General features: G+C 44.7%; 1 protein-coding gene across 1 annotated transcript in view; it reads right to left on the bottom strand.

Moving 5' to 3' along the window:
• Positions 1–24,554, bottom strand: part of ACOXL (acyl-CoA oxidase like) — a 287,130-nt gene that overhangs the window by 221,256 nt on the left and 41,320 nt on the right. Inside the window, exons 3-8 of the mRNA XM_082426944.1 lie at positions 21,939–22,022; positions 12,530–12,616; positions 12,091–12,189; positions 7,039–7,153; positions 6,638–6,724; positions 4,736–4,808 (exon numbers count right to left, since the gene is read on the bottom strand). Coding sequence (XP_082283070.1) covers positions 4,736–4,808; positions 6,638–6,724; positions 7,039–7,153; positions 12,091–12,189; positions 12,530–12,616; positions 21,939–22,022 — 545 coding nt within the window. The remainder of the gene's footprint in view (positions 1–4,735; positions 4,809–6,637; positions 6,725–7,038; positions 7,154–12,090; positions 12,190–12,529; positions 12,617–21,938; positions 22,023–24,554) is intronic.

Genomic DNA, 24,554 nt, shown 5'->3' with positions numbered 1-24,554 from the left:
CGTTGGGGAGCAGGACAAGTGCCTCCCCAGGAGATGCTGAGAAAGGCTCAACTCATGGAAAGTACGAGCAGATTTCCCGCCACTACTATCCCGCAACTCAGCAGTGGACTCTGACGAAGACAGGCATGAGGACCGCCATCATCAAACCAACACCAGAGCCTGGGTGTAAAGACGGCACATCAGTCCACTTTTTTGCTGTTGAGATACAAATCATTTACCATAAACTTCACCTTTTTAAAGTGTACAGTTCGATGGTTTTTAGCATATTCACGAAGTTGTACAACCATGACCACTATCCAATTTCAAAGCATTTCATCACCCCAAAAAGAAACCCCATACCATTAGCAGTCCTGTCCCATACTCCCTACCCTCCAGAGCCCAGCAACCATTAATCTACTTTCTAACTCTATGGATTTGTCTATTCTGGACATTTCACATAAGTCGTAGCATACGATGTGTGGCCTTTGTGTCTGGCTTCTTTCACTTGACACACTGTTTTCAAGGTTCACGCATGTTGTAACATGTATCGGTACTTCATTTCTTTTTATGGCCAAATGATGTTCCATTGTATGGATATACCTTATGTTGTTTATCCGTTCATCAGTTGATGGATATTTGTGCTGTTTCCACTTTTTTTGGCTATTATGAATAACTGTTATGAACATTTGTACACAAGTTTTTGTGTGGATATATATTTTCAATTCTCTTGTAGACAACGTCTTCATAAAGACCTAGGAGTAGAATTGCTAGGTCCTATGAAGATGTTAAACTTTTGAAGAACTGCCAAATTCTTCTCCAAGTTGACAACACCAGTTTACATCCCCACCAGCAATGGATGAAGGCTCCAGTTTCTCCACATCCTCACCAACACTCGTTATCATCTGTTTCTTTTATTACAGCCATGAAGTGAGCGCAAAGTGGTACTTCACTGTGGTTTTCATTGGCATTTCCTTAACGACAGTGATGTTGAACATCTTTTCATGTGCTTATTAGCCATTTCAATATCTTCTTTGGATAAATGTCTATTCATATTTTTGCCCATTTTTAATTGGGTCATTTGTCTTCTTACTGTTGAGCTGTAATATAGTTCCTTTTACAGTCTGGATACTAGGTTCTTATGATATGTAAGATTTGCAAATATTTTCTCCCATTCTGTGGATTGTCTTTTCACTTTCTTCATAGTGTCCTTTGCTGCACAAGTTTTTTAACTTTGATGACGTCCAGTTTATCTATTTTATCTTTGGTTCCTTGTGCTTTTGGTGTCACACCTAAGAAATCATTGCCTAAACAAGGTCACAAAGATTTATATCTATGTCTTCTTTTTTTAAAAATATTTATTTATTTGGCTGCCTGGGTCTTAGTTGCGGCGTGTGGGATCTTTAGTTGCAGCATGTGGACTCTTAGTTGAGGCATGAGGGATCTAGTTCCCTGACCAGGGATCAAACCTGGGCCCCCTGCATTGGGAGTGCGGAGTCTTAACCGAAGTCCCAGCACACCTATGTTTTCTTTTATGAGTTTTATACTTTTAGCTCTTACATTTAGATCTGTGATCCATCCTGTGTTAATTTTTGTATATCATATGAGGTAAAGGTCCAACTTCATGCTTATGATATCCAGTTGTTCCAGCACCATTTGTTGAGAAGACCATTTTTCCCCATTAAATTATCTTGTCACCCTTGTTGAATATCAATTGACCATAAGTGCAAGGATTTATCTCTAGATCCTCTATCTATTCCATTGTCCATACATATAGCCGTATGCCAATTCCACACTATCCTGATAACTGTAGATTTGTACTAATTTTTCAAATCAGGGATGTGAGTCCTCCTACTTTGTTCTCCTTTATCAAGATTGTTTTGGGTAGTCTGAGTCTCTTGCATTTCCATATGAATTTTAGAACCAGTTTCTCAGTTTTTTCAAAAAAAAAAAAAAGGCAGCTGGGATTTTGACAGGAATTTCATTGAATCTGTACATCTGCTTACAAACCCTTTTGATCAAGTGATAAACCAACACCCCCAAAGTGTGTTGCCCCTGCTGTTCTGTAGTATTTGGGGGGCATCTTAAATACCAATGGAATGGCTTTTAAATCAAATCTTGCTTACCAAAGAATATTCTATATATTCTCATATTTTCTACAGACCGTGTAGCTCCCTATCATTTTTCTTTCTGGTTGAATCTGACTTTCTGATCCCTAGTGCATTGGATGAATGCTAAGCCAGTGGGTCCAGGTTCTGGCCGAGGACTGTCCAGTCCATTAAGATCCTATTAGTATGGATGAAAATTGGAGAGCTCCACATCTGTGGCTTTCCTTCCCTCTTCCCCATCTCCGAGAATGGAGTGATGCTGATAAGTCACCAGGAAAGGTACAGGCACCTCTGGGGAAGGCTGGTGGTCCTATGATTTGCTGGCATGGGCACTGGTCATTCCTGAGGAGGCCTGGGGCTTTCATCACCCACCAGGACAACTACAAAGACGCTTTTGTTGTTTCCATTTCGTTTCTTACCAATTCACAGAGGGAAAAATGTCAACCAGAATTTGGTCCATTTTAAGTTTGTTTCCACCATATCGTCCTTAAACTTTTGGCATGTGTGACATTTATTTACTGGCAAGAACTTGCAGGCAGTAAAAAGGAGTAAAGTTACCCCAGTGTTCATTGCAGCACTATTTACAATAGCCAGGACATGGAAGCAACCTAAATGCCCATCAACAGAGGAATGGATAAAGAAGATGTGGTACATATATGCAATGCAATATTACTCAGACATAAAAAAAGAACGAAATAATGCCATTTGCAGCGACATGGATGGACCCAGAGATTGTCATACTGAATGAAGTAAGTCAGACAAAGACAAATATCATATGATATCGCTTATATGTGGAATCTTAAAAAATGGTACAAACGAACCTATCTACAAAACAGAAATAGAGTCACAGATGTAGAAAACAAACTTATGGTTACCAGGGGTGAAAGGGAGGAGAGGGATAAACTGGGAGACTGGGAGTGACATATACACACTACTATATATAAAATAGATAACTAATAAGAACCTACTGTATAGCGCAGGGAACTCTACTCAATACTCTGTAATGACCTATATGGGAAGAGAATCTAAAAAAGAGTGGCTATATGTATATGTATAACTGATTCACTTTGCTGTACACCTGAAACTAACACAACGTTGTAAACCAACTATATCCCAATAAAAATTAATTAAAAATAAAAAGTAAAAAGGAGTAAAGTGTTAAAGGAAAATCTATAGGAAAGCAAGCAGCAAGCCTGATGGCTCGCTTCTTCACAAATTTAAATATCACTGTAGTTCAGGATCTTTATTGGATACATGAAATGCTGCTGAGAAAAGTAAAGTTAATTGGTGTTTCTTAGCCTCTGCAAAGAGCATAGTGAACCCCTGGGGCTCCACCCCTGGAATGCACTTGTAGAAGCAACCTTCACCTCGTTCTTTCACCCATCTGACCTCACTGAGGGAGGCTGGGAAATGACACTAAGCACCTCTGATATTATCCACCCAACCAGTACTGGTTAGAACAGCCTCTGAAGCTGAAGGATGGTACCTTATCTCCTGCCATCCACAAAGAAGGCAATAACACTAATTATTTTATGATAGCCAAAAAAAAAATTTTTTTAAGGAAATAACCTAAATACCAACAATAAGGGATTGATACATAACTTATAGATCATTTAACAGTCTATTATGGTAATATTAAAAATGATAGGGGGGCTTCCCTGGTGGCGCAGTGGTTGAGAATCTGCCTGCTAATGCAGGGGACACGGGTTCGAGCCCTGGTCTGGGAAGATCTCACATGCCGCGGAGCAACTAGGCCCGTGAGCCACAATTACTGAGCCTGCGCGTCTGGAGCTTGTGCTCCGCAACAAGAGAGGCCGTGATAGTGTGAGGCCCGCGCACCGCGGTGAAGAGTGGCCTCCGCTTGCCGCAACTGGAGAAAGCCCTCACACAGAAACGAAAACCCAACACAGCCATAAATAAATAAATAAATAAATAAATTTATTAAAAAAAAAATGATAGGGGCTTCCCTGGTGGCACAGTGGTTAAGAATCCACCTGCCAATGAAGGGGTCACGGGATCTATCCCTGGTCCGGGAAGATCCCACATGCCGCGGAGCAACAAAGCCCATGCGCCACAACTACTGAAGCCTGCGCGCCTAGAGCCCGTGCTCTGCAACAAGAGAAGCCACCACAATGAGAAGCCCGTGCACCACAATGAAGAGTAGCCCCCGCTCGCCCTAACTAGAGAAAGCCTGTGCACAGCAACGAAGACCCAACACAGCCAAAAATAAAATAAATAAATAAAAATAAAAATGATAATGCCTATGTGTATTTATTGTTGCACAGAAACATTGGACATATAATGTTAAACAGAAATTACAAGTTAAAAAAAATAGAATTTCTAAGGGGACTTCATTCAGTGAAAATCGAACATCTCTCTCTCTCTTTAGATATAACCTCATAGAGAAAAGTCTAAAGTGTTATACATGAAAGGATAACAAACATTGTGTCTGGGTGATAGCATTTGGGATAATTTTAACTTTTTTTGATTTGCTTATCTACATTTCTCAATTAATTGTCAGTAAAATTGTAGGAGAGGTTATGAGAAGACACTCTGAACGTACAGCCCACGAGACCCAGGAACCAGGCCTGGGAAGGCGGGCAAAGAGCTCACACGCGCAGCAAGTCCGAGTTTAGGAGACAACTACTCACTTATCCAGCAGGTTCTCCCTTGGTAACCGAACCTTGTCAAATCTCAGAATCCCGTTATCAACACCATGCAGACCTAGAGAGAGCAGACGGGAAACGGAGCTGTAGGGGGCAAGTTTATGTGCATCAGAAATACTGTCCGGGCCACTTCCCAGGTCTGTTGCTGCTAAAACGCAAAGCCCGTTATCTCACTTCCAGAATTGTTGCTGCTTTCTTATTTGGGGTGGGGATGCTGTTTGCTTGTTGCCATGAAGAGTGGTGCCTGCTTCTCCAGCCCCCTCCTTCCTACCAAGAATAGAGGAGAAAATGCTAGACCCTCTGTGCAGCCCACCTGCTCTGAGGCCAGCTGGGGGGTGGGGTCTGGTGGGGACACAGCTTCCCACCTGAGCAGTTGCTGTGACTAGAAAAGGGAGAATTCTAGGCAACTGAAAGAACATCAGACTGAACACAGAGAAGGAGGAAAGCCCCTTACGCCCCCCAGTGACGCAGAACTCAAATTCCTCCCCCTTCTCGGTGCTTCCTCCCCAGAACATGGGGTGAATTTGTGACAGCAAATGCCTAGAAGACACTGGGAAACGGCCAGAGGGACAGCAGTGGGTGGGTAGGGTGACCATGTCCGAAGAAGTTTCTTAAAATCTGCCAGACCCATTTCCTCAGAACACCTGTCGGAATCTGGGGTCTATTTTTTGTTCATCTCACACTTAGGGAGACTTACTCTGGGAGAAAAGATCTTTTTTTAGTGCAGGTCTTATTTAGAACATCACCCCTTGACAAGGTCACAGTGGTACTTACGAGCTTACAAGGAAACCAGCTCAGACTTTCAGTGTCGTGAATGTCTGGCACCACTTCATGAGGGCCGGGTGACCCCTCTACTCTCAACAGCACTTGACACATCAGGTGTTTTCAAGGGATCAGGGCCTCAGTCACCTAAAGCACTTGCAGCCCATTCCTGCAGGCACGCGGTGGTCAATATCCCTACGGGGCCAGGTTGAGCTTAGCCCCATCCTCCAAAGGATCGTCTCCTCCCCCTTCTCTTCTGCTCTTTCCTCTCTCTTTTTTCCCTTCTCCCCCCACCTGCGTTTTTGACTTCACTTGGCTGGGGACAACCAGTGGAGCCCACAGGCATGGCCTGCTCTCACCGAGCATTCCGGGTTGCACTGTGTCTCCCCCAAGATTGATATGTTGCAGTCCTCACCCTTAATACCCGTGAATGTAACCTTATTTGGGGAAAGGGTCTTTACAGAGGCAATCAACTTAAAATGAGGGCATTTGTGGGCCCTCATTCAAATGACCGGTGTCCTTATAAAAAGAGGAAATTGGACACAGACAAGCACAGAGGGAGAACGCCGTGTGGACATGAAGATGGCCACCTACAAGCCAAGGAGAGAGGTCTGGAGCATATCCTCCCCATCCCAGCCCTCAGGAGGAACAAACTCCCCTGACACCTTGACCTCGGACTCGTAGCCTCCCCAATTGTGAGTCGATACATTTCTGTTGTTTAAGCCACTCAGTGTGAGTACAAGAGCCCTAGCAAACTAGTCCACGGAGGCAATCCTTAGGACCCACTGAGGCTGGTGGCTCTGGGCCATGAAAGAGAGAACCTCAACCTGCCCTCCGAGGGCCCCACAAGTCCAAGAAGGAGAGAGGAGACGAAACAGCTGGGGACAGAGCTGCCTCATGACTAGTAAACACGAGAGGCTGGGAGAAATGGGACCAATGCGTGTTCATAAATGGCAGTCTGCAACCTTCTCTAACTGCCATACACAGAAGACTAATCAGGCTTCAAAATCAGAGTCTTCTCTGCCTTCACTGCTTTCATGAGTTAGGCTGGATTCTCACTGGGTGGGGTAGGGAACAGGCAGGAAGTGAAAAGAAGGGTGGGAGAGGGGTCACCTGGGGACTCACCTTCTTTATACATCATATCAATAGCTGTCACTCCTGGGTACATGCTTCCGTTTTCATCGCAGACAGGAACGATGAAACAGTGGGGCCCTAAGGAAGGTGAAGAGACACTTACTAAAGTCTCTAAAGATATGATCAAAACTTTGCTCATTTCCTGGGACAGTGTACAATTATGTTGATCTTGAAATTCAGTTTGTTCTATGACTGTGCACTGCCCATTATAGTGTCTAATGTTGAATGTAATGATAAATCGTCTCATCATGTATATTTAGGAGATAATGTTAGTGCTGAATTGTTTTACAAGGTAGAAACAGCCCTCTGAGGTGGGTTTTCTGTGTAAAGTACTCATGGGAGAATAGTACTAGTAAAGGGAAATATCCTAGGTTTCTGTGTCGGTAACAAACCTTGAGATCTTCCGTTTATGATGAGCTGGGCAAAGACTGCTGCATAATTCCTGTACGTGGCATTTCCAATGTACATCTTCTCAGCATTTTCGCATGGTGTGTCGATTACAAACTCCTACACAGAAACAGCAAAGCAACAGAGTTTTCTTTCTTATGGCTCATTTCAACTCCTGGGTTCAGTGCAATGAACACCGTGAAACAGATCCATATCGTGTAGCTGCACCCACTCGGGTGATTTCACAGAAAAGGAGCAGACGACCCAGAGTCGCCTAATTCAACCTCGGGAGCTCAACACCACCATGCTATCACTGCAGCGTGCACTGTTCACCTCCACCTTAACTCTGAAAACAACTGGAAATTAAAGTGCTTTGTCAATGAATATTCCAATCAGGAAAATACGTTGCCACCTTTCGATGGATGAAAGTTGTTCATTCACTTCTTCCCGGTCTCTCTTCTTTGTCATGTTGCACAGGCATGTGTACTATTTGTCTGAGCCTGTGGCTTTAATGTACAAAGGCTTTCTTCATTGTGCTTCTTTCTCTCTAGACTACTCCACACTGAGGTTCTGACTTCTAAATAATCCAGCACCAAACCCCTAAAAGCCCTGCTGATATGTATTCAGCTCTGCACACGCCCCTTGCCCCCAAACACTCCACCTTCGAGATTCACAAGAAAGGAGGGAACATCCAATGATCTGGGGCCCCTAGTTAGATAAGTCCATGTCTATGTATTTCATTTTGTCTACTGGGCATTGCCCCTTCTGGAGCAATCGCTTGGTTCCTCATGCCCTCCACTGTTTCCTGGGTCTTGAACGTTCTTGCCTTTAAGGTATGGGTCTGTTGTTTAAATGGCCACTAACTAACCAAAGGTTACATGTGTACACCGGGACGCAAACTAGACTACTAGGCAACCGTGACCCATTCCTGCCATTGATTAGAATCTCAGCCCAGACAATTTTGATTTTTATAAAAAGAAATACCTCATTTAAGCCTTCGGATGATTGTTTCAGAACCTGCCTCTCCATTTTCCTCATCAATGAATATAATAATAAAAGGTTCCCTCAAAAGCTCATATGGATAAGCCCTTAAACCGAAAAGCATTTGCCAACAATTCTCTATCTTATCAGGGAAAGAATCTTAGAACATGCCATCTAGCGTGTCTCCATGATACGACCAAGGATTCCAGCTCAAAACAGTCCGAAGTTAGTACTGGTCAGGAATAAGCAGGGGGAAAAAATGTAGTTTTTTGTTTTCACTCTGCTCAAAACTCTGCCTTCTTTCTCTTCCTCTCCAGGAGCTAGAACAGGATCACCATGGAAATGCCCCCATTCACTTCTGGGTCCTCCCTCATTCTGCTTACCACCTGGGATACCCTTCAACCTCGTGTTAAGGAGAGACGGACCACAACTGCCAGCTCTGGATACCAGGTACCTGGGACAGGTCGGACAGTCCGGGGCGGGTGGGGAGCAGGGGAGGGGGGGTGGAATGGTGAAAAGGCAGAACAGCAAATTTAATCAAAGCTGACAATATTGAAGATGTGGCTGAACCAAACCGACAAGCTATTGATCATGTAAAGATCATCTCAGATTTCACATTTTTAAGTATACAGACTGCACTTTCCCTCTGGCCAAGAAATACAGTCTTGGAGCCCAAGAAAACATTCCCTGACACATATGTGCACAGGGAAACTTTTAACACAGGCGAGGGCTTTTCAGAAACATAAATGGACAAGCTCTTTTTAAGTCTCTCGAGGCTGCTGCCCTTGTCTTATCAGGCCAGCCAGGACTTCTTAAAGAAAGGAGTTATTGTGAGTCTGGTGGGTGCAGTAACAAACAACAAAACTCACGTGGTGAGGGGATGCTAACACCTTAGGGTGGGAAGGGAAGTAGCGGAGAAAGGTTGGCCTGGCAGAAAAGCTCTGGTGGGGCAGGGAGGGGACAGGAGGCCATCTGTTCCCATCAGCATCTGATCTACTCTGGGAAAGGAAATTTGTCACTTCTGGCAAAAATACTTGATTTGGAAAGTCTGCCTCAGCCAAAACTCTGGCATTAAAGCTGGATCTATGTCAGTCCCACACACACTACTATATATAAAATAGATAACCAATAAGACCCTGCTGTATTGCACAGGGAACTCCTGTGAAATACTCTGTAATGGCCTATATAGGAAAAGAATCTAAAAAAAAAAAGAGTGGACATACGTATATGTATAACTGATTCACTCTGCTGTACACCTGAAACTAGCACAACATTGTAAATCAACTATACTCCAATAAAATTTTTTTAAAAAGCTGGATCTAAATAATGCACGCCATGTGTGTCGGTTCCTATTATAATTAACTGTTGAAGGCCAACAAAACGGTCAGTCCTGCAAGCACTAAAAGAGACGGCCTTGGCCAGAGAGCTCTTAGCCTCATTTATTTTTGCGATTTTGCCTAAACTGTAAAAATAAAACTCTCTCTTACCTCGAAACTCTCCATGCCGCTACTCAATCCATCATCCAAAAATAAAAATAAAACAACCAACCCACAGGAATGCCCAACCAAAAAATGTAAGAGATTGAAACTGCCCTGGAGGGAGAGAGGGCTCATTTGATATGCTCTAACATTTAAAAAGGGAAATGAAGGGGAAAACACAGAAACCAATGAAGGAGAAAGCCATTCCCTGCCAAGCCAACCCTCAGTGGCCTGAGCTTATGATGGGCTTCTTCCCTCCCTCGGGAAGCAGCACGTTCACCAGCGTCTTCTCATCATTACGATTTCAACTTTGCAACTCCCCTGCCGAGAGTGGCAGCTGCCATAGCGCAGCAGGTAGCTAAATCATTTATGCTGTTTGGGGAAAATGGGACTAACACAGGGAAATGATTTCTGTGCAAATAATAATAATAATAATTGTAAGAAGAAACAAATAAATAAGAATTGTGAGTGGGATTTTTCTTCCCTTTGATGACAGCAAGGTGACCTCAATACCACGGTTTCGGGAGAAAAAATGGGGCAGCCAAAACCCCAAAGATGTTTGGTCAGTGTCCCATCAGGAAAGCTAAGTTGTTAAGGACAATCCCCCTTGAACCTGAGATTCTCTCGTTAATTGCATAGCTATAAGTCAGTTGCCTAACTTCTGTGAGCCTCAGTTTCTCCACCTGTAAAATTCGGACAAGGATATCTTCCTATAACATTATAGAACATTTAACACAATGTTGCATGCAGAGTGCTTAGCCTGGCACTTAGCACACGTGCTCAATGCACAGAAGTGGCTTATCACCACGTTCATGGGATTGTTGTTGTGACGGAGTGTGGTATACTATACTACACAGAGAGAGTTTGACACAGACCTGGCACAGAGGGAGCATTCAAAAAGTGGCAGTCTTTATTCTGGTTCTTACTATGACCTTGGACATCACTGGCTGCTGTAGAGAACTAGCATCAGGACAGAGGAAAGGCAGGACACCCTCTAACAAAACCCTCACTGCACCCGTCATTCTAAGCGCTGACCACCTCCAACTAGCATTCTTGGGTCAGAAAAATCCTGGGAACAAAACTCCAGATTCCAAATATGTGGAATCTGAAAAAACTGGTACATGCGATCTTATTTACAAAGCAGAAATAGAGACACAGACGTAGAGAACAAGTGTATAGATACCAAGGGGAAAGGGGGGAGGTGGGATGAATTGGGATATTGGGATTGAAATATATACACTATTGATACCATGTATAAAATAGATAACTAATGAGAACCTACTGTATAGCACAGGGAACTCGGCTCAATGCTCTGTGGTGACCTAAACGGGAAGGAAATACAAAAAAGAGGGGGTATACGTATACGTATAGCTGATTCACTTTGCTGTACAGTAGAAACTAATACAACATTGTAAAGCAACTATACTACAATAAAAAAAACTTTTTTAAAATGAGGGAAGAAAATAAAACAACAACAACAACAACAAAAAGCAAAGGACAAACTCAGCCAAAATGAAGACTGAGTCACCACATGCACATGCACAAGGCAACACCCACCAAGGTGTTGGGAGTAGGAGCTAAAGAGATGAGATGGGGACAGGGGTGGGATTTACAGAGCAGGGTTTTTGCTGTGACCCATTTGTGGACAGACGTCAAGTTAGAGGGTCTTACCAACATTCTGGAGTTCATCCCATATAATAAAGTCAGATTGTTTTGTGAAATTTTAGTGTTTTTTTTTAAATTTATTTATTATTTTTGGCTGCATCAGGTCTTCGTTGCTGCATGCGGGCTTTCTCTAGTTGCAGTGAGCGAGGGCTACTCTTTGCTGTGGTGCACGGGCTTCTCATTGCGGTGGCTTCTCTTGTTGTAGAGCATGGGCTCTAGGCACGCAGCCTTCAGTAGTTGTGGCACATGGGCTCAGTAGTTGTGGCTCGTGGGCTCTAGAGTGCAGGCTCAGTAGTCGTGGTGCACGGGCTTAGTTACTCCGTGGCATGTGGGATCTTCCCTGACCAAGGCTCGATCCCGTGTCCCCTGTGTTGGTGGGCAGATTCTTAACCACTGCGCCACCAGGGAAGTCCCAGTGTTGTGAAATTTTATTTCGGTTGCCATGTGGATTTGTGTGCAGGTCGCAGGTACAGACATTGCGTCATGCCAGCACCAAGGACCTGGCTCCCAGAAGGAGGCCCCAGCACACACAGTGCCCTCCTGCCACACACATCACACACGGTGCGATGGAACATGCCAGCAGAGACCGCTCTTCCACCCATTTACCTGCTACTGTTAGGAAGGAGCACAAAATGGATTAGGTCCTGTTCTCACCGAGTTTTTCCAGAGCGTTAAGTTAATGAGTGTACATAACAGGCTTGGAGCAGTGCCCGTCCCACAGTAGGTGCTGTGTAAGTGTTGGCTGGTGTTAGACTCAGGAAGACTGAGCCTATGTCCACTAAAGCACTTAGACGTTTCTTCTGAATCTGAGCACACCACCCCCCCGCCTCAGAGCACACACAGCAGGGGTGAAGGTGGACTCGGGAGAAAGGAGAGTCCGTTGTGTACAGGTCCGCTGCCCAGAACCGCCAGAACCCCAGGCAGAATCCTCACCTGTGCAGAGAGGTCAAAGGTGGCTTCCGTCTGGATCCCTCTCACGTTGCTCCTGTGGCCCCTCTCGGTCATTGCAAACATCCCCGTGTATTTCTGCTCCTGGGGTTTACCGGGTGTTAGAAGGGAATCAGCTAGTCAGACGGCTGCTCTAATTGCCTACCTCTCAGATCATTAAGAATGGTGGCGAGAAAGGGAGTGGTGAGTTGGAGATAATTATAAAAATTCAGTCTGGTGACAGCTAATGTGATAACAATATGACAGACTCAGTGCAATTTTAAAAGGTAGTCAAATTCTCATTTCAAACAAAGTTCTGGCTGACACTAATTCTCTGTTTTATTTTCTCTTTCTGCAAACACACCCACACCCCCACACACACCCCTAACTACTGTGAATTTTTAAGGCTCTCCATAGACGGTATCTATGGAGGTACGTGCCATACCTGGAGTGGCTGAAGCCATTTAGTTACACGTGCTGGGCTTCCGAGATTCCTGATGGCACCACCGAATAGCCAATAAATTATTCCACACTGAAAACAAGGAGATTACAGGCCATTGTTAGCAAGAGTCAACAACTTAATGGTGACCAAACCCACTGGGCAAACTCCGTTCAAGGAACACCGATCAGCTCATCAAGCTTTACATACGCCCTGCTAAAGCGGCAAGGCATCCACGTCCTTCCCCTCGCTGCCTGTACAGCCCCAGTTCCTCTGGGCAGACACAGCTCACGGTTTCCTCTCTTGGAAAGGTCACCCCTACAGCACGAAGCATCCGTCCTCCATCCTCGGGGCTGCCCGGCTCACCCCATCAAATGACTGCTCTGAATGTTCGTTCTGCCTTGTCTGCTCAGGGTCTAGCTTAGTGCCTGGTACACTGAAGATGTGCAACAGCGTTTGTGCACGGACCCCAGGTGCCTGCAGAGGTGAGCTGTACCAGGAGAAACCCTCCACAAACAGGAAGGTCAACGGAGGAGGTCAGGCTGCAGAACGAGCTGGTACTTGGTTCGGGATGAGACAGGCTGGGCTCAAGTCCCAGCTCAGCTGCTAGCTGGCTGTGGGGCCTTGGACAACGACACAAGGACATAGTTTTCCCACCGGACAAATGCAGTGAACGACGAGCCTCCACTTCTTGAGCCCTCCCGCCTTCCAGACTCTGAGCTCCACATACTCACTGACCCTCGTGACCCCCCTGGGAAGAAAACACCGTCCCCCCTCATTTGACAGATGGGGACACTGAGCTTCAGGAGAGGAAAGTGACCTGCCCACGGATGCACCTGAGAAAGCGTGCAGGGCTGGGGTTCACACCCACGCTGCCTGACACCTAACAGCCCTTCATACGGTTGCTGCGAGGATTCAGAAGAGAAGGAAGGGTGGCTCGAGCAGGGCCGTTTGAAGGGAGCAGGGGACTGACTGTAAAGACAGAAGAGCTCAGGTGTGCAGACATTTGCTGTGCCTGCCGGTCAGCATGCCCCCACTCCTAGAAACACAGCCCCAGGTTTCCTCTGGGGAGCCCTCTTCCCCCAGAATCAGTCCAAGTGGTTCGTGGCTAATGTCAACCTCCAGCCCAGCTTTAGGATGAGCCTGGGACCCAGGACCCAGGACCGGCCCATCTGCATAACATCATGGCCAACGGGGATGCTTCGGGATGGACCCGTGATCTGGATGGGTCCAATCACAGCTGCCACTGGGACACACGAGTCAGCTACTGGTGAAGAGAAACTCTTTTTGGAAGCAGCGGAACCTGGAAGAATGGAGGCTGGGGCTCCTCTTGCCATCACGAGAGCTGGTGAAGGAAGCCAACACGTGGGGATAAAGGTGAGGTGAAACCGAGCGATGAGAGAGACCAGGTCCCACACACCCACACCTGAAGCCAGCTACATACACTCTGGACTCTTCGAGTACAGCAGCCAATAGGTGTCTTTTTTCTGGGGTCACTGCAATGGCATGAGCCCCAGTGGACACAGTGACCCACAAGGAAGACCTTGCAGAGAAGTGGCAGAAATGGCATCTTCACATGCTCCTGTCTGAGAACTGTCATCAGCCTCTGGTGAGGACCAGTCCCTGCACCACACGTGTGTGATCAGCCTGACGCTAACTTCCAGAAAGGCCGCCCCATCGACTCAGACTGAACCACTTGACCAGGTGAAACGCTCTGACATCACGACGGACGAATTTCACTAATCACATCTCACATAGGAGGCGCTTTTCATTTGGAGAATCGTCAAGTATCCTCGGAAGATGCTTAACGCCCTGATTTCTCAGAGCCCTGCTCTTCGGAATCACTGCCGGCCCTGCAAATTGCATTGCTAATTCCAACCCAGGAAAATGGAATCCATCCAGATGGTAAATTTTTTTTCCCCTAAACCCTCCTGGAAATCAAATTAAAGAAAAATATTTTTCTAAAACTAAAACAGGTTGAATTTTCCAGCCTTAAATCTCTTTGGCTGGTGGCTAAAACGTTCTTTACAGTATAGTTTTCCTAGGTTTTACATTTTTTCCTTCTCTTTGGAAAGGGGAAAACAATGAGTGTTTCAGCCACCTTTTGAAAGACTCCATTCACTAAATGCTATTAGTAGGAGCACTGGGCTGGGTGAGTGAAACCCACAGGTTTGTGGAAAACTACAGGAGTTCACCGAGGCAGTGCCTGCGGGACCCTGATCCCCACAGTCTGTCCCAACGTGGGCCTCTTCCCCCACGTGCTGACCAGTGTGTTGCCAAAGCCACATGCTCCGAGGAGCAGGGGATCTGACCAAATGGGGGCGCCCCTGGAGGGCTCTAAACAGACGACTCCTTGGCCCAATGTACACTTTGAGCAGGTGCCTCCCGTAAGGGGCATGGAGCCCAGCCTGGCAGGCAGACCAAAGGTGCCCAGCAGGCGGCCGCCACGGTGAGCCGGCGGGTGGTGGTCAGACTACAAGCCAGAAAGAGGGCCCTCACCGGGAACTGAATCAGCTGACAGCTAGATCTTGGACTTCCCGGCCTCCCGAACTGTGAGAACACTCATTTCTGGTTTTTAAACCAGCAGATCTGTAGCACTTTATCATGGCAGCCCAAGCAAACTAAGACAGGGTGAGACGATTCATATAAGGCAAAAAGCTAGCCGTCATGGGGAAGAAGAAAAGGAAGCAGGTCATGTTTCTTTGGGCTGTAGAGTCCGTCCAGATTGCATCAGCCTGCTTGGCAGGAGACCTTGGGCTGGCTCCCAAGCTAGAGTGGGGATTCAAAGCCCTCAGGAGAGAAAGTCTCCCTGGCACCTCTGTCCTTTTCCCGCCCCCTCACTGTGAGTCACTCTCCAAGCAGCCCCTGGCTCAGCCAGCACTTGGCTGCATGAGTTCAACTGTGTTTGTCCAAAGCACTTAGGGATGCCTGGAGCCTCTGGATGACATGGACCCGGCGGGAGAGAGAAGGCGCTCAGGCCCACGGGGTGCAGATGACGCTGATGAACTGATGCTCAGGTTGACGGTCAGCTCAGGTGACCAGGAAAGCCAGCAGGGGCCTTGGGCTGGCACCGAGATCTGGGGAAGTCGTGACCAACACAGGGCTCACCAACCTGCTCCCGAGGCACTGCGTCCCCTCCCTGGAAGTCTCCCTCCAGCACCAACAGGAAAGGCAGCCACGGCCTCCTGGGCTAGACCAGAGGCACAACCTACACGTTCCGCTAACTGTCTAGAGTGTCCAAGCACAAGAAAAAAACTCCCCTGCAATGAACGACGTGTGGGAAAGCAAACAGGGTGAATCATCATTTTTGTTAAATTTTCCAAGATTTTTTTTATTGTGGTACAATACCTATAACATAAAGTTTGCCATTTTAGCCATTGTTACATGTACAGTTCGGCGGTATGAACTACATTAACAGTGTTGTGCAACCATCACCACTGATTATAAAACTTTTTCATCACCCCTCAACAAACTGTGCCCATTAACCAATAACTGCCCCCATTCTCCTCTTCCCCCAGCCTCTGGGAGCCTGTAATTTACTTTCTATCTCTATATGTTTGCCTATTCTCAAAATTTCACATAGGTGGAATCATACAGGGTTTGTCCTTATGGGTCTGGCTTATTTCACTTAGCATCATGTTTTCAAGACTCGTGTTGCAACATGTACCAGAACTTCATGCCTTTTTATGGCTGAATGATATTCCATGGTACCTCCAATATTTTGTTTATCCATCCATTTGTTGACAGATACTTGTATATACAATATTTTGTTTATCCATTCATTTGTCGACGGACACTTGTTTCTTTCCACCTATCAGCTACTGTGAATAATGCTGCCATGAACATTGGTATACAGGTATCTATTTGAGTCCCTGTTTTAATTCTTTGGGGTATATACCTAGGAGTGGAACTCCTGGATCATATGGTAATTCTAAATTTAACCTTTTCAGTAACTGCCATACAGTTCTGATTCTATGCATTCATTTAATATTCATGTACTGACACCTCCTACATACCAAGACTGTAGACAGAGACAGTCTTCAAGGAGTTTGCCCTCTAGTGGTGCTAAGAGACAAACAACAGACCTGTGAATAAATACATCAATCCAAAATGGGTACACTGTATATATGTACCATATCTTCTTCATCCATTCCTCTGCTGATGGACATTTAGGTTGCTTCCATGTCCTAGCTATTGTAAATAGTACTGCTATGAACATTGGGGTGCATGTGTCTTTTTGAATTACGGTTTTGTATGGGTATATGCCCAGCAGTGAGATTGCTGTATCATATGGTAGCTCTATTTTTAGTTTTTTAAGGAACCTCCACACTGTTTTCCATAGCGGCTGTATCAATTTACATTCCCACCCACAGTGTAAGAAGGTTCCCTTTTCTCCACACCCTCTCCAGCATTTATTGTTTGTAGATTTTTGATGATGGCCATTCTGACCCGTGTGAGGTGATACCTCATTGTAGTTTTAATTTGCACTTCTCTAATAATTAGTGATGTTGAACATCTTTTCATGTGTTTGTTGGCCATCTGTATGTCTTCTTTGGAGAAATGTCTATTTAGGTCTTCTGACCATTTTTTGATTGGGTTTTTTTTTTTTTGATATTGAGCTGCATAAGCCGCTTGTATATTTTGGAGATTAATCTTTTGTCAGTTGCTTCATTTGCAAATATTTTCTCCCGTTCTGAGGGTTGTCTTTTCATCTTGTTTATGATTTCCTTTCCTGAGCAAAAGTTTTTAAGTATCCTTAGGTCCCATTTGTTTATTTTTGTTTTTATTTTCATTAGGAGGTGGGTCCAAAAAGATCTTGTGGGCTTCCCTGGTGGTGCAGTGGTTAAGAATCCGCCTGCCAATGCAGGGGACACGGGTTCAAGCCCTGGTCTGGGAAGATACCACATGCCATGGAGCAACTAAGCCTGTGAGTCACAACTACTGAGCATGCACTCTAGAGCCCACGTGCCACAACTACTGAGACTGCATTCCACAACTACTGAAGTCCACATGCCTAGAGCCCGTGCATGCTCCACAAGAAAAGCCACTGCAATGAGAAGCCTGTGCAACGCAACAAAGAGTAGCCCCCACTCGCTGCAACTAAAGGAAGCCCACGCACAGCAACGAGGACCCAACGCAGCCAAAAATAAATTAATTTAAAAAAAAAGATCTTGCTGCAATTTACATCAGAGAGTGTGCTGCCTATGTTTTCCTCTAAGAGTTTTATAGTGTCTGGCCTTACATTTAGGTCTTTAATCCATTTTGAGTTTATTTTTGTGTATGGTGTTAGGGAGTGTTCTAACTTCATTCTTTTACATGTACTTGTCCAGTTTTCCCAGCACCACTTATTGAAGAGGCTGTCTTTGCTCCATTGTATATTCTGGGCTCCTTTGTCACAGATTAGATGACCACAGGTGCGTGGGTTTATCTCTGGGCTTTCTATCCTGTTCCATTGATCTATATATGTTTTTGTGCCAGTACCATACTGTCTTGAACACTGTAGCTTTGTAGTATAGTCTGAAGTCAGGGAGCCTGATTCCTCCAGCTCCATTTTTCTTTCTCAAGATTGCTTTGGCTATTTGGGGTCTTTTGTGTTTCCATACAAATTATAAAATTTTTTGTTCTAGTTCTGTGAAAAATGCCATTGGTAATTTGACAGGGATTGCATTGAATCTGTAGATTGCTTTGGGGAGTATAGTTGTTTTCACAATGTTGATTCTTCCAATCCAAGAACATGGTATATATCTCTCCATCTGTTTGTATCGTCCTTGATTTCTTTCATCAGTGTCTTATAGTTTTCTGCATACAGGTCTTTTGCCTCCTTAGGTAGGTTTATTCCTAGGTATTTTACTCTTTTTGTTGCAATGGTAAATGGGATTGTTTCCTTAATTTCTCTTTCTGATCTTTCATTTTTAGTGTATAGGAGTGCAAGAGATGTCTGTTTATTAATTTTGTACGCTGCAACTTTACTAAATTCATTGATTAGCTCTAATAGCTTTATGGTGGCATCTTTAGGATTATCTATGTATAGTATCATGTCATCTGCAAACAGTGACAGTTTTACTTCTTCTTTTCCAATTCAGATTCCTTTATTTCTTTTTCTTCTCTGACTGCCGTGCCTACGACTTCCAAAACTATCTTAAATAATAGCATCGAGAGTGGACACCCTAGTCTTGTTCCTGATCTTAGAGCTAATGCTTTCCGTTTTTCTCCATTGAGAATAATGTTTGCTGTGGGTTTGTCATATATGTATGGTCTTTATTATGTTGAGGTAGGTTCCCTCTATGCCTACTTTCTGGAGAGCTTTTATCATAAACGGGTGTTGAATTTTGTTGAAAGCTTTTTCTGCCTCTATTGAAATGATCATATGGGTTTTAGTCTTCAATTTGTTAATTGTGTATCACGTGTATCACGTTGATTGATTTGCATATATTGCAGAATCTTTGCATTTTGTTGTGCAGTAGAAGCTAACACAACATTGTAAAGCAACTATACTCTTAATAAAAATTAATCTTAAACCCCCTCCCAAAAAAACATGATCATAAAAAAAAAAAATGGGTACATGCCATGACAGAATACTGTAAGGCACAAAGACAGATGACAACATGTAGGTGGGATTTAAACTGCAGGCTTGAGGGAGGTTTACCTGAAGGAAGGACACTTGAACTGGGACTTGAAGAAGGAGCAGGTGTCAGGCAGGTGAAGGAGGGGAAAAGATCGTTCTAGGATGATAGCATGAGCGGTCCAAATATGGAAACAAGGGACCAAAAAAAGGCCAAGACAGCAGATCTCTCGGGCAGGACTACGTGGCACAGAAGGTGTCGGGAGACGTGAGTGTAAGGCCATACCACACGAGAACCTGTGAGACATGTCAAGGGTTGGAGGGTTTCTCTAAAGCAGAACAGGAAGGAGTTTTCAGCTGAGATTGATGTGATCAGAGAAGCATTTTTAAAGATCCAGTCCTTTAAATCTATTCAAATTTCCTTCTAGGATACTCAGGAGTAAAACTTTCTTAAAAAGCTTTTTATTGTGGAAAATTTCAAACCAAATAGAAGAGTATCATGAACTCAGTGATGCCCAGCTCATGATCCATTTTATTCATCTTTCCCCCAATTCACTCTCCCATTCTATACCCCAGATGATCTCGAAGTTTATCCCAGACATCCTGTCATTTCATCCCTAAGTAGTACTTCCTATGCATCTGTGAAAAATAAAGACTCTTTTTTTTTTAATTTATTTATTTTATTTATTTATTTTGGCTGTTTTGGGTCTTTGTTGCTGTGCGTGGGCTTCCTCTGGTTGCGGAGAGCGGGGGCTACTCTTCATTGCGGTGCACAGGCTTCTCATTGCAGTGGCTTCTCATTGCAGAGCACGGGCTCTAGGTACGCAGGCTTCAGTAGTTGTGGCCCCTAGGCTCAGCAGTTGTGACTCACAGGCTTAGTTGCTCCACGGCATGTGGGCTCTTCCCAGACCAGGGCTTGAACCCATGTCCCTTGCATTGGTAGGTGGATTCTTAACCACTGCACCACCAGGGAAGCCCTAAAGACTCTTTTTAAAAGCATGACCCTACAACCATTATTCCACCTCAAATATAATAATAATTCTTTAATACTGCCAAATATCCAATTTCAAATTTCCCCAACTGATGTCTAATTTTTCTTTAGTCTGTTGTTTGAACCAGTATCTAAATAAGGTCTACATATTGCAATGGGTTGAAATGTTTCTTAAGTCCTGCTTGAAACTACAAGCTGCCCCTCCCTCCTTTGCTCAAACATTCCCTATGCAACTCTGTGCACCAGGCTCAGTGCAAGACCCTGGAGGTGCAGAGGAGAGGGCTCCCCACCCAGAGAGCTGCAACATCCTATGAAGACTTCCCCATGGTCATGGCCCACCGGAGGCTTGCTAAAGAGAAGGCAGGTGTGGGCATATGGTAAAAGCACCAACAGAGGATCATGAGTCTGAACCAGGACCCTCTAGGATTTCTGAGAGGAGGATCTATTTGCTGCATCTCAGCTCACTTTCTTCTCTCTGGAAGCCACAGCCAACCCATCCCAGAGAGAAGAGACCCTGCCTGGATGAAATCATAGGGAAGCCAGTTTTCCCCAAAGGACCTAATGGTGGGTGCCCTCACCCCAGCTGGTGCTCACAGATTTCTTCGTTTTTAATTCCTACCCATTTTTAAATGTCTACACTGCAGAACAGAAAGAGTTTCCATCTTGGACTCATCAATGATTGACCTGGTTTCTTGTCTGATCATTCATTCATCATTTTCTAATTATAATTTCTCCCCTTTGGGGACATCAGGACTGGATATTCACATGTGGGGACTGATTTGGTGATGCAGTGGTGTCCAGGGAGGGAGAAGAGGGCACATGCAGGGCCGCATGCCTGCTGGCAGGCTCAGGGTACAGGGAGGGGCCATGGCAGTCACACCTTTCAAGCTATTCTGTTTACCATCCTTGGAGAGCTGGTACATGCAAAGCAAGCCCACAGTGCGATGCCATTTTATACCCATTTGATCAGCAAAAATGGAGAAGTCTAAGAATTCCAAGTGCTGTGGCACATTCACCCAAAGGAATATCTTTCTGTAGTCAAAAATGAATGAACTTCCATTTATATACCATTCTGGAAATGGCAAAACCATACAGATGGAGAATAGATTAGTGGTTGCCGAAGGACAGGGATGGGGTAGCGGCTGGATGCAGTTGAAAATGGGCACGACTAGAAGTTTCTTTGTGATGATGAAACAGCTCTATATCTTGATTGTGGCAGTGGTTGCATGATACTATATATGGGACCAAACTGCATAGAGCTACACACGTGCACGCATACACAAACGCACACACACAGCTGAGTGTAAAAACTAGTGAAATCTGAATAAGGTCTACAGTCAACAGTACTGTAGTAATGTTGATTTCCTGATTTATACTGCATTACAGCTACATAAGATATCACCACTGAAGGAAACTGGGTGAAGGGTTCACATGACTCTATGTACTACTTTTGTGACTTCCTGTGAGCATTATTATTTCAAAATAGGAAGATTTTTTAAAAAATAAACAAAATGACTACAGTGGCATGCAACAATATAGATCGATCTCAGTGATAATGTTTAAGTGAAGAAAGTACATCACAAATGACTACGATACTGTTTGTATAAAATGAGAATAAAGGAAATTGACTGACATAAATGCAAAAAAGCTATACAAAAAGCAAAGCAAAGAAAAACAAATACAGTATTGAGTATAATGGTTGAAGAGGAAGTCAGGGGGATGGGTTGAAAGGTGTACCATCTTATAAACATCTAGTGCAGGAATAGACTGATGCCTATGGAGTCTTTTTTTTTTTTTTTTTTTTACTCCTTGTCATTCAAAACCATCAGTTCATGAAGGGCAGGCTGCCCAGTGTCTCTCACCTTTACTCCTGTGGCCACATCTGCTATGGAGAGGACTTCTCCTATAACCAGGCTCCGACTGACAAAATTCTTTGTTTTCTCTGCCTGAAAACATGACAGACCCAATGTCAAGATTTTCTTATGGTTTTTTCTGACCACTTAAATGAACATTTTTTAAAATAATAAACAGATGTTACTTTTACAGTAAAAAAATTCAACACAGCAAAAGCAATTTTTAAATTAAGAAATAATTCCATCACTCTACTGAACAGTAGCCAATGTTTTCATCCCTTTTTAAAAAACTTTTATTGAAGTATAGTTGATTTACAATATTGTGTTAGTTTCAGGTGTACAGCAAAGTTATTCAGTTTTACATATATATATATTTTTTTTCTTTTCAGATTCTTTTCCATTATAGTTTATTACAAGATACTGAATAAGTTCCCTGTGCTGTACAGTAGGACCTTGTTGTTTACCTCTTTTATATATGGTAGTGAGCATCTGTTCATCCTTTTTAATGGGGTCATCTGGTCTCTGACCACAGACAAAATAGTTAAAGACTCTCACACGATAGGAAGTCGACTGCATGTGCATGGAGGCCAGCCCCTGGCAGACTCCCCTTTGGCCTCACGTGGCCTTAACCAAGTTTGTCCCTGGGCCCCCTCACCACTACCACGGTTCTACACAGCAACTCAGACCTGCAGCATCTCTGCACCGACGCTCCCACCAACAGCGAGCAGCTGGCCCAAGTCCAGGTGACAATCTTGACGTCTTGGACAATCTTCCAAGACAGAGGATTTGGAAGATTTGGGAACATTCTGGACACAGGAAAAGCAATATTCTTCACTCTCCTTTCTAACCACAGAGCATCTCAGGGCTTTGATTACAAACCATGAGGTCCGGTCCCCCTTTGTTACCCTCTTCTCCCTTGCTGTGCACAGCAGCCTCGAATCCCAAAGCTACACAAGCACGCTCTTCTCCACCAGCGAGAAGTGGGACAGGGCAAGAACACTGTCGCTGTTTTATTTTAGAATTTCAGAGGCAGGTGGCATTTCTTCCAAAGGGAATGGGCCCCTGAGTGTGTAAATTCCAATTATCTGTTGTTGGAATTAATGCCAGCCTTTCTGATTCACCAGTCTCTTCTGAGACGCAGCCAACAAAGCTGGTGCTTGTTGCCCACGTGCACAAGTGCATACGTGTGTGGTGCGTGTCTGCCTGTGTGTACGTGTGCGTATGTGCGTGTAAACCGCCCCACCAGCAGCAGGAGGAGCCGACCTTCCTTGGAGGACTCTCAGTTTCCACACTGGCTTCTTAGACTCTCTCCCCAGACATACATACTCTGCGTTCCCTCCCATAGGTTTTTACAACGTTTCTCTCAAGCATTATTAATTTTATCAAGCAGCAGACTGTCAAGATTTATGACTCTTATCGTGGCTCAAACCCAGTGCATCTTGTATTGATTATTTCCTAAAATACCTCCAAGGCTGGAGCACGTACCACTGCCTGGCTCCAGTATCCGCTCACACGGGAGGGTTCGTTCCCAGCAAATAATAAAAAACAACTGTAGCGGATATTCGCGGGCTTTTTCAGAGGGCCCCTGGGTCCTCTGTCCCGACAGAGATCCCCACAACAATCCTCCAGGAGGAGCTGAGCAGGACAGGAAGTGCTGACCCCGTGTCACAGATGGAAAAGTCTAGGCTCAGGGAGGTCAAAAGACTTGTCCAACCAGGGTCACCTAGTAAGTGGTAGAAACCAGATCTTCATATTCTTCACATGGACCTCTTGTCCCCAGCCCTCAATGCCCTTCATTGTTAAGCAGGAGGGAGCCCCGGGACCCTGGGTGGTCCAATCTTTACCGCCAGCCCACCCCTCTTTTGCACCCCCAGCCCTGTCGCAAGAGAGCACCTGACACCAACACGTCCCAGTGCCCAGGTAACCGTGCTGACGGTCACCCCAGCCCACCTCATTCCAACACCCCCCTCCCCTTAAACCACCTGCTCTGCTGGAGCCAAACCTTAACCATCAGGACTAAGTAAATCCCTCAGAATCTCCAACCGGTCATGGTTTTCTTCATATTTAATTCTCTCCATTTACACTGTGGATGCAGGAGAAAGACTTTGCCATTGGTGGTATCCAACTGTGGTCATTTTTACTCACCAGTTTGAAAAAAACTGCAGTCACATTTGCTAAGGAACCAATCCCAAATGTAGCCATCCTGGAGCATTATAAATTGTTCGCGACAGTTCTTTTCCTTCCCGAGTCTCTGCACGGGACCGCGATCTTTGCTGTTAGATCCGATGGGCAATGCCGTTGGAGTTTGCCATTAATGCTGTGATGTTGATTGAAGCATTCATTGGGGCTGGTCCATCTCAAGACATCGAGCAAAAAGTTCCAGAACTAAGATGAGGCTTGATTTGATGGATTTCCTTACTAGCATATATTTTTAAATATCTTTTCCACACGTAAATTCTCTCTTCAGTTCTTCTTTCGTTTCCGATCCACTAATTGTTCTTAAAGAATGTCTAATATTGACAAGGTTCCCCTCACATTCAATTGGCAGCATACTGAACTGCCCATACTCATAATGATCAATCAATAATTAATGCATTTTTCAGCATACATTTTTGCAGTATTTCT

This window comes from Balaenoptera physalus (assembly GCF_965194825.1).
Source record: "Balaenoptera physalus genome assembly, chromosome: 15".
Lineage (NCBI taxonomy): Eukaryota > Metazoa > Chordata > Mammalia > Artiodactyla > Balaenopteridae > Balaenoptera > Balaenoptera physalus.
The sequence above is the reverse complement of the archived record's forward strand: the minus strand, read 5'-3'. Positions and strand labels throughout refer to the sequence as shown.